Source organism: Hyla sarda, chromosome 2 (assembly GCF_029499605.1).
Source record: "Hyla sarda isolate aHylSar1 chromosome 2, aHylSar1.hap1, whole genome shotgun sequence".
In the NCBI taxonomy this organism is placed as follows: Eukaryota; Metazoa; Chordata; class Amphibia; order Anura; family Hylidae; genus Hyla; species Hyla sarda.
In genome coordinates this window covers 384,762,466-384,777,660 of record NC_079190.1, presented here as the reverse complement: position 1 = coordinate 384,777,660, position 15,195 = coordinate 384,762,466, and the positions used below count along the sequence as shown (strand labels likewise).

At 41.7% G+C, this 15,195-nt stretch overlaps 1 protein-coding gene and 1 long non-coding RNA gene across 6 annotated transcripts in view; one reads left to right on the top strand and one right to left on the bottom strand.

The window, feature by feature from the left end:
• TSPOAP1 (TSPO associated protein 1) overlaps nucleotides 1-15,195 on the bottom strand; it is a 224,871-nt gene that overhangs the window by 3,975 nt on the left and 205,701 nt on the right. For 4 of the 5 annotated variants that reach the window (XM_056558562.1, XM_056558564.1, XM_056558565.1 and 1 more), the window contains 4 exons: nucleotides 9,999-10,088; nucleotides 7,149-7,187; nucleotides 3,240-3,343; nucleotides 2,461-2,532 (listed from right to left, as the gene is read on the bottom strand). In XM_056558562.1, the coding sequence (XP_056414537.1) occupies nucleotides 2,461-2,532; nucleotides 3,240-3,343; nucleotides 7,149-7,187; nucleotides 9,999-10,088 (305 nt within the window). The remainder of the gene's footprint in view (nucleotides 1-2,460; nucleotides 2,533-3,239; nucleotides 3,344-7,148; nucleotides 7,188-9,998; nucleotides 10,089-15,195) is intronic. The other variant, XM_056558563.1, reaches the window with a different exon arrangement.
• The window catches only part of LOC130356698 (uncharacterized), a 74,046-nt gene that overhangs the window by 45,739 nt on the left and 13,112 nt on the right, over nucleotides 1-15,195 (top strand). The gene's annotated exons all lie outside the window — the stretch shown is intronic.

Sequence of the window (15,195 nt, the reverse complement as noted above, 5' to 3'; positions counted from 1 at the left end):
AGAAATAGCGCGGACCCCGGGAACAGGTAATTAAAAAACCGGGGATGGGGGAGGCAATGGGGCAGCGGCCGGGGCGGGGTGCAGGGCCTTATCGGATTAGCGGCAAGGTAATTGCCGATAACGTCCAAAATCGTGAATATCGGCCGATAATATTGGCCAAACCGATAATGGGTCGATCCCTAGTTAAAACAGATTTGTAAATGAATTCTATAAAAAAAATCTTAATCCTTCCAGTACTTAACTGCTGTATGCTCCGGAGAAAGTGGAGTTCTTTTCTGTCTGACCACAATGCTCTCTGTTGACACCTCTGTCCATGTCAGGAACTGTCCAGAGTAGGAGCACATCCCCATAACAAACCTCTAATGCTCTGGACAATTCCTGACATGGACAGAGGTGTCTGCAGAGAGCACTGTGGTCAGACAGAAAACAATTACTCCACTTCCTCTGGAGCATACAGCAGCTGATAAGTACTGGAAGGATTAAGATTTTTTTTAACAGAAGCAATTTACAAATCTGCTTAACTTTCTGGCACCATTTGATTTAAAGGGGGAGTACCCTTTCAGGACCAAGCTTTTATTTTTATTTTTTTATTTTTTTGAGGCTTTGTCTTTCCTCCTCGTTCCCAAAATAGACATAACTCTTATGTTTCCATTTAAAGACACAATGTTTTTTACATACTTTGTAATGGCATCACTTATCTTACCTCCAAATTTACAGCTGAACAAACAAAACATTATTTGTAGGTCAAAATTGAAAAAAAACAAAACAATTTTGCTAATTTTGGGGGCTTCCATTTCTACACAGTGCACCTTTCGGTAACAATGACACATTAGCTTTACTCTGTAGGTCCATATGATTAAAAATACCACCCAATTTACATAGTTTTTTTTTTTTATTTTACTTAAAATTGTCCTCTCCTGACTACAATTTTTGTTTTGATAGCACCTTTTGATTTAGTTTTATAAATTTTTCTAGTATATGAAATGACAAAAAAATACGCATTTCTGGACTTGGGATTTTTTTTTTTTTTTGTCCTCATAGGGGACAGTAACATGCAATTTTTAGATTGCATACACTGATCAATGTTGTTAAATTGAACAGCACTCAAGATCAGTGTTACTGATGCTTCATTGCTCCAGCCTGCCATGGCTGGCTGCAGCATTGGAGCACTGATTGGACAGACAGGAGGACGGTAAAAGACCTCCCGCCATCCTCTCAGCTGATAGGAATGGCGCAATTTTGCTGCAGCAGTCCCGATGAGCCTTCTGAGCTAGCCGGGAACAGGATTTACTGCATTTAGACACCGCAATCAACTCTGATGGCAGCGTTTAAAGGGTTGATTCCAGACATCGGCCATGTGAGTCAGTAGCCTTGGGTCCCAGTTGCTAATAGCAACCCGGGACCCACCGAGTACGACAAATGCTCAGCTGCTACATCGGGAGCCCGAAGAGGATGTAAATATACGTTCATTTTGCAGGAAGGGGTTTAATACCTATGATTAACAAACAGCTTTGTGGCAGATTTTCATGAAGTTTTTGAGTCAAAGCCAAGAGTGGATTCAAAGAAATAAAATGTATAAAGGAAGAACTTCTACTTCTTCTTGCTGGATCCACTTCTGGCTTTTATTTAAAAAAAAAAAAAAAGCAAGATCAGCAATAGCATTATTTCAAAAAACCTGAACGTAAGTGTTGGCATGTATATTTGTATACTGAATTTTCGGATAATAATTTGTACTTGTAGCTATGTAAAATATGGAAAAATATAGATCTAGAATTTGGAAGAAAAAAAATAAAAGCAAATTATAAATTTGCTGTGACTTCTCTGAAATGCCACAGTGTTTAAAGGAAAACAGTCCCCCGTTCACCCGCACTATAACCTGATACATGGGGTTATAGTGCGGGTGAACAGGAGCCAGATGCGGGGTCTCGCACTGATTAAACTACCTGCAGTCCAGAACCCCAATCCCCCAAAGGTCCCCCTCTTCCAGCACTGACTTGTGATTTGAGGCGGGGCCCCCGGCTAGATTTAAATATTCATAAGCGCCGGTCACGTGAGCGCTCAGTAGGCAAAGCGCAAGTCAGTGCTTGAAGAGGGGGACCTTCGGAGGAGTGGGGCTCTGGACTGCAGGTAGGTATAGCAGTACGAGACCCCGCAATCTGCCTCCTGTTCACCCATACTATAACCCTGTGTATCGGGTATAGTGCAGCTGAACGGGTGACCGTTTTCCTTTAAGAGTAAACCATAAATGTACGTAATGAGTGAGCCTGTGGATGTTTCATGTTGCCTGTGGCTAAGATATCATGGATTTGCTAAGAGGTTTCCTTCACATTTATCTAAAAGGTTCATGTGGTCTGTGTAGTTACTGGTTCTGAAAGAACACAACATTCATTTTAGCAACACAAATTACAACATACACTTTATAAGTTACATATAACCATGAGTATAGGGAGCACAGCTTACATAATAAAAGCCATCTTCATCCATGGGTCCAAACACTGTGATAACATCTCCTGCAGTAAAGCTCAGCTCTGCCTGAAAGATACCAGCATAAAAACATATAAACGAAATATAAAATAAATATATGGATATTTTATATATCATGTGCTTTCTCTAAAGCTGTGGGCACAATACTGCCTACTATGAAATGACATACCAATAACATAGCATTATGCGTTATTAATTAAAATCTACCATTATGAATCTGTTATGGTGCGTTCACATGTGCGTATTTTCTGCTGCAGATCTGATTCACCAGATTTTGCTGCCCATAACGTACCCATAAAATGTGTTATTCAGGATAGAGGATAAGATGTTCGATAGCAGGGTCCTCCATCTCCACTACGGCCCCTGTAATTCGGTGCACGGAGCAAACTCTGCTCCGTGCCCGATGACTGGCGATGCCCGCCGCCACGCCCCTCCATTCACGTCTATGGGAGGAGGCGTGATGGCTATTGTACTGTACTAGCAGTCATGCCCCCTCCCATAGACATGAATGAAAGGGGCGTGGCGTGACGTCACTAATGCGGAAGCTGCAAGCTTCGGTGTTCTGGACACCGCCGCTGCCAGCCCTGAGATAGCGGGATCCCCAGCGGCAGGATCTCCGTGATGTAACATCATATCCCCTATCCTTTGGACAGGGGATAAGATGTTTTGAGCAGAGTTAATAAAAACAGTAAAGAAAGACAATCTGTACTTTAAATTGCTATTCAACAGCACAAAAAAATAAAAAATTTAAGTACCTCAACATCAAGGTTGGGAGAACTTTCTTTTGGATTATAATCAAATATAGCCACCATTGACAAGGAGGAGCTCAGATCAGATTTGCTGTTCTTCGGCTGTATGCCTAATGGACAAATTCACCATTAAATACTTTGCAAGGAAAGAAGAACCTCAAAGACAAATTTACTGATGCAGTCAACTGTAAAAGCATGCAGAATTACACAAAATGTTCATCAATTGTGTAAATGTAATGAAAAGAAAAAACGTATGATTTGCAAACATTAACTCTAGTTTAAGCTAGTGGCGAAGCACCCATGCTGACAGAATGGGTCTGTCAAAACGGGCGGGTTCACATTGCATTTTTGTCACTGTTCAATGTAAACCCTTTATGCATCTTAAAAAGGAAAAAAAAAACATCCAAGTTTATTCATGTCATACAACATCATTATCTCCCAATACAAAAAATAAAATAAAAAATTGTAAAGAACTATTTTTGCTGTACACAATAAGGGTACATCCATATCATGCTTTATACATACAGTTTTATATCAGTGTTTTGTTTCCCTAAATGGAAAACAAAAAAACTGACACAAGGCATTTTGCATTGAGTACAATGTTATAAAAACCCAAAACCTGACAGACCCATGCCCAAAACCGTGGTAGATCACAGTTTTGTGCACAGGAAAAAAAAAACTTACAAGAACAAAAATGTACACAACCGGATACATCTAGTTGTGTTTTTTTTTTTGTATGGGATGGCAATGAATACTATTTCCATACGGTTTTTACATTGAAAATTGTATACGGCAACTGTATGTAGAAAAAACACATGGTGTGAATGCACCCTAACATAGTTGACTAGGTCTTTGTATACCACTAAATTAAATGTGCTGTCAAGGAAACATTGTAGTGTGGACCCACCGTAACACTCAGACCAGAGTCAGACCTTCTTTAGAGGCCACGTCACCACAAAAACTGATACACTGACCGGCTTTCCATGACTGAGTAGCAACATACAGAACAAGCCCCGGCGCCCCATGTGAATCACACATTTATACCAAAAGAGGAAATTTATTTTAAAGCAGAGGTCTCAAAATTCCTTTCATAATTCAATATAACTATTAAGATGGAATAACAAAAGTAAAAATATCATCGTGGCCTGTCCATTTGTAGCATCCTTTTGGGGTGAGGTTTTAAATCTTCTTGCTACTTTAGTGGACTCTGCCCACTGTTGGATCTGCTTGTGTCTTTTTGGGGTCCTAGATGAGGAGGTGTGGCCTCACAACACAATTTTTTTTAAGAGAATCTCTGTTTATAGCCAGGAAGGTGGCACTTAGGTGGATGGATGTGAGACCCCCAACTTGTTTGAATTGGAAGAAACTGGTGAATGCTGTGTATATAAAAATCGGAAATGTCCGGCTAAGTTTTACTGTGTGGGGCTCTTGGTGTGCGTTCTCTGCGACACAGTACTCCTTTTGTGAAGTGCGTGGGCTGATGTCCTCCCAGACAGAAGATTACATGTGCCCTAGTCAGATACTATCCTTCACAGTTTCAATCTTGCAGTGTCAATGTATTTTTCTCATCTATTCTGTGCAGTGTTTGGGCGGTGGAGGCGGAGTTAATGGCGGACGTGTTTAGTTTTTACACTTTATTTTATATGTTCTTTATTCATGTAACCCCTGTGATTAATGTATGATAAATGTTGAATCTGTTAGCGTATTCCGTTAATTTCTTAAGCCACACATCATGTGTAATCTTATGCTACCATGGCTTTTTTTTTTTTATTACTGAATGTATTTCATGCACCCATGCCTATGCTTCTGTTATATTGTCCGGCATATATATATTGCTGTTTGTTTTTTTCCCCCCGGTTTATTGAAAAGAAAAAAAACAAAGATAATATCGTCATGGAATACATTTTTTAAATCAGATGCTAAACAATTAATCTTACTATCCAAGTGGTAGTCAATGTACACTGCTCAAAAATAAAGGGAACACTTAAACAACACAATGTAACTCCAAGTCAATCACATTGATTGACAATCAATTTCACGCTCTGTTGTGCAAATGGAACAGACAACAGGTAGAAAATTATAGGAAATTAGCAAGACACCCCAAATAAAGGAGTGGTTCTGCAGGTGGTGATCACAGACCACTTCTCAGTTCCTATGCTTCCTGGCTGATGTTTTGGTCACTTGAATGCTGGCGGTGCTTTCACTCTAGTAGAAGCATGAGACGGAGTCTACAACCAACACAAGTGGCTCAGGTATGCAGCTCATACAGGATGGCACATCAATGCGAGCTGTGGCAAGATGGTTTGCTGTGTCTGTCAGAGTAGTGTCCAGAGCATGGAGGCGCTACCAGGAGACAGGCCAGTACATCAGGAGATGTGGAGGAGGCCAACAACATAGCAGCAGGACCGCTACCTCCGCCTTTGTCAAGGAGGAGCACTGCCAGAGCCCTGCAAAATGACCTCCAGGAGGCTATAAATGTGCATGTGTCCACTCAAACGGTCAGAAACAGACTCCATGAGGATGGTATGAGTGCTCGACGTCCACAGGTGGGAGTTGTGCTTACAGCCCAACACTGTGCAGGATGTTTGGAGAATTTGCCAATCTTTGTGTTCTCTGGCAAATGCCAGAGTCTGGAGATGCCGTGGAGAACGTTCTGCTGCCTGCAACATCCTCCAGCATGATCAGTTTTGGCGGTGGGTCAGTAATGGTGTGGGGTGGCATTTCTTTGGGGGGCCGTACAGCCCTCGATGTGCTTGCCAGAGGTAGCCTGACTGCCATTAGGTACCGTCATGAGATCCTCAGACCCCTTGTGAGACCATATGCTGGTGCGGTTGGCCCTGGTTCCTCCTAATGCAAGAAAAATGCCTGACCTCATGTGGCTGGAGTGTGTCAGCTGTTCCTGCAAGAGGAAGGCATTGATGCTATGGACTGGCCCGCCCGTTCCCCAGAACTGAATCAGATTGAGCACATCTGGGACATCATGTCTCGCTCTATCCCCCAATGCCACGTTGCACCACATACTGTCCAGGAGTTGGCGGATGCTTTAGTCCAGGAGAATGCCTCATTAGGAGAATGCCCAGGCGTTGTAGGGAGGTCATACGGGCATGTGGAGGCCACACACGCTACTGAGCCTCATTTTGACTTGTTTTAAGCACATTGCATCAAAGTTGGATCAGCCTGTAGTGTGGTTTTCCACTTTGATTTTGAGTGTGACTCCATATCCAGACCTCCATGGGTTGATAAATTAGAATTCCATTGATAATTTGTGTGCGATTTTGTTGTCAGCACATTCAACTATGTAAAAACGAAAGTATTTCATACGATTAGTTCATTCATTCAGATCTAGGATGTTTTATCTTAGTGCTCCTTTCATTAAACACTGCTCAAAAAAATAAATTTCAAGCACAAGGACACCAATGAGACAGTTTTGATGCATGAGGCCATGTAAATATTAGCTAATGTGTTGCGTATATGTTAGGCTGACGGTCAATAGGGGAATTTATCAAGGGTGGTGTAGGTGAACCATTTTTCTATACTTTTATTTTGTGCGGTGGTAATGTTTATGTGCACCATTTATTCATTTGTGCAGTGCTTATGATAAATATGGTCCTGGCACACATTTTATGGAACTGGCACTTCAGTACAACGTACATCTACAGTACAAAACATCAGTAACACATTGAGGGCTTTGCAACATATTGCTAATGATAAATCCATTACCACTGCATTGAAGTTACTACAAATCTGTGTATCACAACACACCTTGATTTCTTGTGTAAACCAAAAGTTTCAGGGAAAGTTGCAAATTTTATACTGCAACAAACTAACCCCCCACCCCCCCCCCCCCAAAAAAAAAACCAACAACAAACAAACAGATAAATCTTTTGATAAATTCACCCCTATATTTCTAGTTACCTGATGCATTATTCTCTTCAGGAGCAGAAGCACATTGCACTGAAACACAAAGAGAAACAAGATAAAGGTGTTTTTTTTTTTTTTTTTATAGCTAAACTATAACATTCAAAAAAATATGTCACTGTGGCAGGTCTATATTTAGAGCATATGCCACTTGTATTCTTTAATGAGGAAATGGGGGAGATTACAGCCCCTCAAACAGGGAGACTGAAAAGAAAGTTCAACTGTTCCCCCTCCTCTGATTTACAGAGTGTGTATCACCTAGATAATTATTATAATTTATTTTTACTGATCAGAGGCAGATACTAAAACATTCAAATATGTCTATTTTCTAATTGTACATTATTATTTAATTTTCTGTCATTATTACGGGGGCTAGCCCCATGGACATAGACAACAATAGACAGGAGCTGTCCTATAAACATAAATGAAAAAGGTGCTGGGCATGTTGTGACCTTTACAGAGGTCATTCCACAGGGAGGGGGAGGCTGAGCTTTGAGCTTAAGTTCTTGTGAAGATTCTCATCTATACACTAGTGCCACCTTTCACTGTACTTCTGGGATACTAAGGAAGAGGCTGCTTAAAAGTGAACTGTACAGGACAGAAAGTGTTAGTGTAATATAAGGCCTAGTAGCGCGACTGGAGGATTATGTCATAATATAGATAGCAAAATCAAAAATTAGAAAACACATATTTAAAAAAATATGTTTGTTCAACATTCTCAATATTCTCAATAACACCCTCAGGCACTCTTTATTATGTGTCAACAGCTAGGGCTCTGCAGCTATGTCCGCACCATCCTTGGGAAGTCTTAGGGTATGTTCACATGGCAGAATTCTACAGGAATGTTCCTCACAAAACATTCCACTGCAGCAGAGTCCCCTAATTTCAATGGGATTCTGCTGCACTGTTCACATGGTGGAATTTCTGTACTTGAAATCCTGGTTCCTGTCTGTTCTTTTTGCGGATTTCGCTTGGAAATACATTGCTGCATTCCACACAAATTATACCGTGTGAACATAGGCTCGCCTTGAGGGGGCGGGGTGTGATGTCACAAGGGGGCGGAGCCATGATGTCACAATACTCCGGCCCCGTAGTCGTGACCCTCCAGGCACTGAGCCTCTAGCACTGCGTGCTGCAGACACAGGTGGGTGCTGCATGAGAGATTGCGGGGGTCCCCAGCGGCAGGACCCTCCGGATCAGACATCTTATTCCCTATCCTTTGGATAGGGGAGAAAATGTCTTAGGGCCGGAGTACCCCTGTACAAAAAGTTGACATATTGAAAATATTTGGTGCAAAGTTAAAATCTGTAGCTTAGAGTTACCACCTGTAGCTCAGCTTGCTGGTCAGGCATGCGCAGTTCCAGCACTAGGAAGTAATAGGGGGATGAGATAAATGTCTATGGAACAGCACAGTATGGTTATTTCTACTACTACAAAAACAGTGGTGAGTAACAACAAGTGAATACTCCAAAGTGATGGCCATTAGGGGGTCTCCCTTCTGGACTGTATGCCTGTCGCTAATGGAATTCAATCGATGGCAGCCACTTGCTGAGAGAGAATACAGGTAGTGAAGACACTCCTCTGCGTATGGAGAGATGGCACAATGTCAGACAGTAAAGCTGTTAGGTAAAGGAGCGTGTGTGACTGTGTGCATGAAAGCAAAGTCATCCATAACAATGCTTCATGTTATTTACTATAACATTTTACCTAACTGGACATAATAACAGGTTCTCTTTCGGTAACTCATTTTCTTTATACCTCTTCTTTTGCTCATATAACCTCACAGCATTTTTAGAATATGTTTTACAACTCGTGCTCACTTGAAGAATCCATTCATATGGCCTTATTTACAGTTTGCATTTTTTTTCTATTTTTGTCAAAATCGAGCAAAATGTTAAGAGGATAATCCCTATGGATTGTATAAAATAAGGCCATTTGTCTGTACGCTTAGGCTATGTTCACACGTCAGAATTTCTGCATGGCATTCCGCATGAATTTATATTAAATACATCTTCAATGGGATCCCGCTGTCCGGAATTCTGCATGGAAATTCTGCAGTAGATTCCACACAAAAAATGGAATTCCTGCTGCGGAAATTCTGCTGTGTGAATAGGCAATTCATTTCTGTGGAATTTACTGCAGAATTTCCATGCAGAATTTCGGACAGCGGAATCCCATTGAAGATTTATTTACTATAAATTCATGCAGAATTTCCATGCAGAATTCCGTGCAGAAATTCTGCTGTGTGAACATAGCCTTAGTGTGTGTTCAAACACACAGGATCTGCAGAGGATCCACAAGTGTAGATTTTACACATCAATTCCTATGTATTTTTTATTGCCTTGTAAAATTTGCAACTGTGGATTTGAAATTGCAGATCCGCAACTTCATCTGCGGATCTGGTGTGTATGAATACACCCTCAAGAAAAAAAATGTTCTACTGTCATCAAAGTATTGATTATTCCTGCAATGATAACTCGATATAAACCAATATGACAAAGTCTACAAATGGAAAACTATTTAGTTTCATTTTTGCAGATGGATACTCTGCTGGAATTAGTGAAATTTTTCTGCTCAAAAAAAGGGAGTAAATCAGTTTGTTTTGAAAGGGAATCCACTTTGTGTATGAAGTCTTACAGGAAAAACATGTAAATAAGCTCTCCTACGGAAGGAAGAAAAATGGATCTCTAGTGCCATTTAAAGGTTGTGTTAGAGTTTTCATCATTCTGGAGAAGAGCTAATCTGCATTCAGTTGAATAGCAAAGTAAGAGATTTCTGGAGAAATTCTGGTGGTCAAAATAATAGAAAGCATGTGATTGAAAGTGCACAGCACAAGGAAGCACAGACCTTTCTTGGTGCGTCGGGGTTTTGGAGGAGGAATAGCGAAGCGGCCTGAAGGAGCAAGAGGAGGAGCAGGAGCAGAGAAAGCTCTAATTTCTTTAAGACAAGAGAAATAAAAAAGCAGCACAAACAGAAGCGGTAGAGAGTAAGCAAAAGTCCTAAAAGAAGCAACAAATACATCCCAAAACAGGCAACAAACACAGCTCAGCATAAAAAGCACTAAGCTATAGAAATGGATAGAAGGGGTCTATAACATGTGCAAAGAAAAACACCACAGCATAGATAAGCAAACATTTATTTTTGTCGCTTTAAGAATTTTTACTTAAAAAAAAAGTTTGTCCACGAAAAAGTGTCAGCACCTAAACAGAACCTTTATGATTTACTTCTTATATCACAATGCTCTCCAAACACAATTTGTTTAAACAGTGATTCAACAGTGGCCCCAAATAATAAAAAAACATTCTTCATTAGCAAACACAGTATAAACACATTAAAAGGAATCTGCCCACTCTACATAATACTTAGAGCTCAAGTGTCAAGCCACAGGAAGCACACCTCCGCCCTCCCTGACCCCTTTCTGTATAACTGATATATGTGACTCAGCTTGCAGCATTGAGCCCTGGTACATCAATCAGTTAGGCTAGGTTCAGACTACAGAATCTCCGGGCAGAAAATTTCCGCCCGGAGTTTCCGAGTTCCGCCTGCGCCGACTGAATTAGTCGGCGTTAGGACCGCACGGACACTGCAGTCTCCTATAGACTGCTATGTGTTCCGCTAGGATTGCCGCCTGAAGAAAGAGCAACTCCTTTCTTCAGGCGGAAATTTTCTAGCGGATTTTTCATCCGGATTTTCCGCTTCACAAATTCCGAAGTGTGAATTTGTGAACGGAAAACCATTCACTACACTATGCATTATAGTAATCGGAATTTCTTCCGGAAATTTCAAAGCGAAAATTCCGGCGGAAATTCCGTAGTCTGAACCTAGCCTTAAGGTAGAGATGGGTGGGGAGAGAGAAGGTGTGCATCCTGTGGCCTGGCAATGCCTCCTCGACACTTGAGCTCTGAGCATGAAATAGATCGATTTAAAAATAAATAAGAGCAGTCGAAAAAATGAGAGACATCCCAGAGTATCAAAGCAGCCAAGTCAACATTATATATTTATTCTAATTCAATCCGTTAATATATAGGGATACTTCTGTATAAACATACATACTAATTGTAATGGCACTATGTAAAGACTAGTAAAGTGCTAAATCCATAATAAAATCCCAACAGGCATATTACCAGAAATACAAGGCTGCTCCAGACACCCAAGGGTGGCGCTCACCCTATACACATTTTGGTGAATATGGTTTCTTCCAGGGGTGGCGTCAGGTTTAAATATTTTCCTATATTTATAGTAAGCCATTAACAATTGCAGCACCATACAACACTTTATGTAATCACCTGAATCACATCAACAATGTTGCTCTGAATTGGTTTTAATGTAAAGGATTACACAAGTGTGTTTTGTAGGTTTGTTTAGATTAGTTACGCATAGCTGTTACTCATTGCTACATTAGCGTTCTTACACATCTTATATGTAGGTATGGTGATACGTAGGATTTAATGGCACATTTACATAGACTCATCCATCAAATCACTTCATAGATATGTTCTTAACGTACATTCTACCCAGAATGGTCTCCAAATTCTCATGTTGTAAGCTATTTGGGTAAAATATATTTTAAAGTTCTTGGGAGCTGTATGCTTTTTTTTTTTTTTTAAGGATTGCACAAACATTAAAGGGGTATTCCAGGCAAAAACTTTTTTTATTTTTATATATCAACTGGCTCCGGAAAGTTAAACAGATTTGTAAATTACTCCTATTAAAAAATCTCAATCCTTCCAATAGTTATTAGCTTCTGAAGTTGAGTTGTTGTTTTCTGTCTAACTGCTCAATGATGACTCATGTCCCGGGAGCTGTGCAGTTCCTATGGGGATATTTTCCCATCATGCACAGCTCTCGGGATGTGACATTATCATAGCGCAGTTAGACAGAAAACTTCAGAAGCTAATAACTATTGGAAGGATTAAGATTTTTTAATAGAAGTAATTTACAAATCTGTAACTTTCTGGAGCCAGTTGATATATATAAAAACGTTTTTGCCTAGAACACCGCTTTAAAGTATCTCCCATAAATGAGTACACCCCTCACATTTTTGTACATATTTTATGATATCTTTTCATGTGACAACACTGAAGAAATTACACTCTGCTACAATGTAAAGTAGTGAGTGCACAGCCTGTATAACAGTCTTTAATGTTGTGTCACCCTAAAATAACTCAAAACAAAGCAATTAATGTCTAAACCTCAGCTACAAAAGAGTATACCTTAAGTGGAAATGTCCAAATTGGGCACTATTAGCCACTCTCTCCCTGTTGTCATGTGACTTTTTAGTGTTAGAAGTTCTCAGGTGTGAATGTGGAGCAATTGTCTTACATTTGGTGTATTATCGCTCTTACACTCTCTAATGTTGGCCACTGGACGTTCAACATGGCAACTCATGGCACAGAACTCTGAGGATCTGAGGGGAAAAAAATAATTGTTGTTCTAGATCAAGATGGCCTAGGCTATAAGAAGATAGCCAGGACTCTGAAACAGAGCTGCAGGACAGTAGGCAAGACCATACAGTGGTTTCACAGAACAGGTTCCACTCAGAAATGGCCTCATCATTGTTAACCAAAAAGAAAAGTGCACATCAAAGTGAGCGTCAAATCCAGACGTTGTCTTTGGGAAGTTTGAGTGCTGCCAGCAGTTTGAAGGGGTGGGGGATCAGCCTGTCAGTGCTCAGACCATACACCGCACACTGCATCAAATTGGTCTGCATGCCTGTTATCCCAGAAGGATGCCTCTTCTCAAGAGGATGCACAAAAAAGCCTGCAGTTTGCTGAAGACAAGCCGGACTAAGGACATGGATTACTGGAACTATGTCCTGTGATCCGATGAGACCAAGATAAAGAGTAAAGTGTGTGGAAGAAACCACATGATGAGGGTAAAGGTGATTGACTGGCCAAGAATGTCTCCATATCTAAACCCTATTGAGAATCTGTGGGGCATCCTCAAACAGAAGGTGGGGGAGCACAAGGTCTCTAACATCCACCAGCTCTGAGATTTTGTCATGGAAGGGTGGAAAAGTATTGCAGTGGCAACCTGTGAAGCTCTGGTGAACTCCATGCCTAAAAGGCCTAAGGCAGTGCTGGAAAATAATGGTGGCCACACAAATATTGACGCTTAGGGGTGAACTTACTTTTGTTGCCAAAGTTTAGATATTGATGGCTGTGTGTTTAAGGAAAACTGTCATCAGTGTCACTGCACTAACCAGCTTCCGTTCTCCTGGTATCTTTATCTATTCCCTCCATTCGTCCGGCAGGTTTGGGGCATAAGTGGAGTCTCGAGACATCACCACTGCTGCTTCTCTGCTAGGCCCTGCTGTGAGCGGTGACAAGGCTTCAGCCGTGCCCCAAGCCTGCCGGCCAAATGGAGTCATCAGTGTCACCCGGACTACCGGCCTGTAGCAGCAGGTTAGTGCAGTGACACTGAAGACAGTTTTCCTTTAAGTTATTTTGAGGGGACACAACATTAAAAACAGTTATACAGGCTGTGCACTCAATCTATCTTATATATAAAAAGAGAAGACCTGACTCACTGACTCATCATGCCCAGCCTAAACCCTTGGACCTAGAAACCAGAATTTTTGCACAGGTGTTTTTAAGACGTAGACAAGGAATAAGAAAGGATTTTCCACCCTTAAGGGGGTAAAAGGTGTGTTTTTTTTCCCATAGACTTGTAAGTCCCATACAAGTCTATGGGAAATATATGTTACTGCATAACTCCAAACAGCTGGGGATATTTCTATAATACTTGGTCACATGTTCCTTATATGTCCATTTAAAAAATAGGATATAGTTAATTTAACCCTTAACTACCCCCATTTGTGAGGGTCGGAGTTTTTGTTTAAAGTCCCATGCAAATCAATGGGAAATGTATGTTCCCACATAACTTCCGTACGGCTGGAGAGGTTTCAATACCTGGTACACATATTGGACGTCGGGATAGGAGGTCGGGATAGGAGGTCGGGTTAGGAGGACGGGATAGGAGGACGGGAAAGGAGGACGGGAAAGGAGGACGGGATAGGAGGACGGGATAGGAGGACGGGATAGGAGGACGGGATAGGAGGACGGGATAGGAGGACGGGATAGGAGGACGGGATAGGAGGACGGGATAGGAGGACGGGATAGGAGGACGGGATAGGAGGACGGGATAGGAGGACGGGATAGGAGGACGGGATAGGAGGACGGGATAGGAGGACGGGATAGGAGGACGGGATAGGAGGACGGGATAGGAGGACGGGATAGGAGGACGGGATAGGAGGACGGGATAGGAGGACGGGATAGGAGGACGGGATAGGAGGACGGGATAGGAGGACGGGATAGGAGGACGGGATAGGAGGACGGGATAGGAGGACTGTTGGCAGTATATAAGCAGCGCAAGAAGGCGGGTTCCCCTGCGCACAGACTCTAAGTCCTCAAAGGATGTCGATCTTCAATTCCATGAAACAGCAGATGTAATGTTTTGGGTTGTTTGGATGCCTGTAGACTTTACCCAGAGCGGCCTCATTACTATAGGATCGTAAAAAGTAAATCTATGTTACCCCAAATTTAACGCAAGCGAAGCTGCGGGCAAAAGCTAGTATATGTAAAAAGAGAAGGCCTGAGTCAATGACTCATCAACGCCCAACCTAAACCCTTGGACCTAGAAAGCTGAATTTTTTCACAGGTGTTTTTAAGACATAGACGAGGAATAAGAAAGGATTTTTCGAAATGCAACCCTTAAGGGAGTGAAAAAGGGGTTGAAAGTTTGTATGGAAGTCTGCCATTTTTGAAGCTAGAAGCATGAAACTTAGTTTTTAGGCTAACAATTAGAGATAAAGAAACACGCGTTTTAACGTTTTCTAAAATTCCACCCCTGAAGATTTGAACCGGGGGTTCAAAGTTTGTATGAATTAACCCCTTGCTGCAGAACGCCGGGTACACCCGGCGCTGTGGCACGGGAGGGTTATGAAGCGAGCTCAGGAGCTGAGCTCGCATCATACCCACACGGTCCCGGCTGCTATCAGCAGCCAGGACCCGTGGCTAATGCCGGACATCGCCATTCCTGCAGA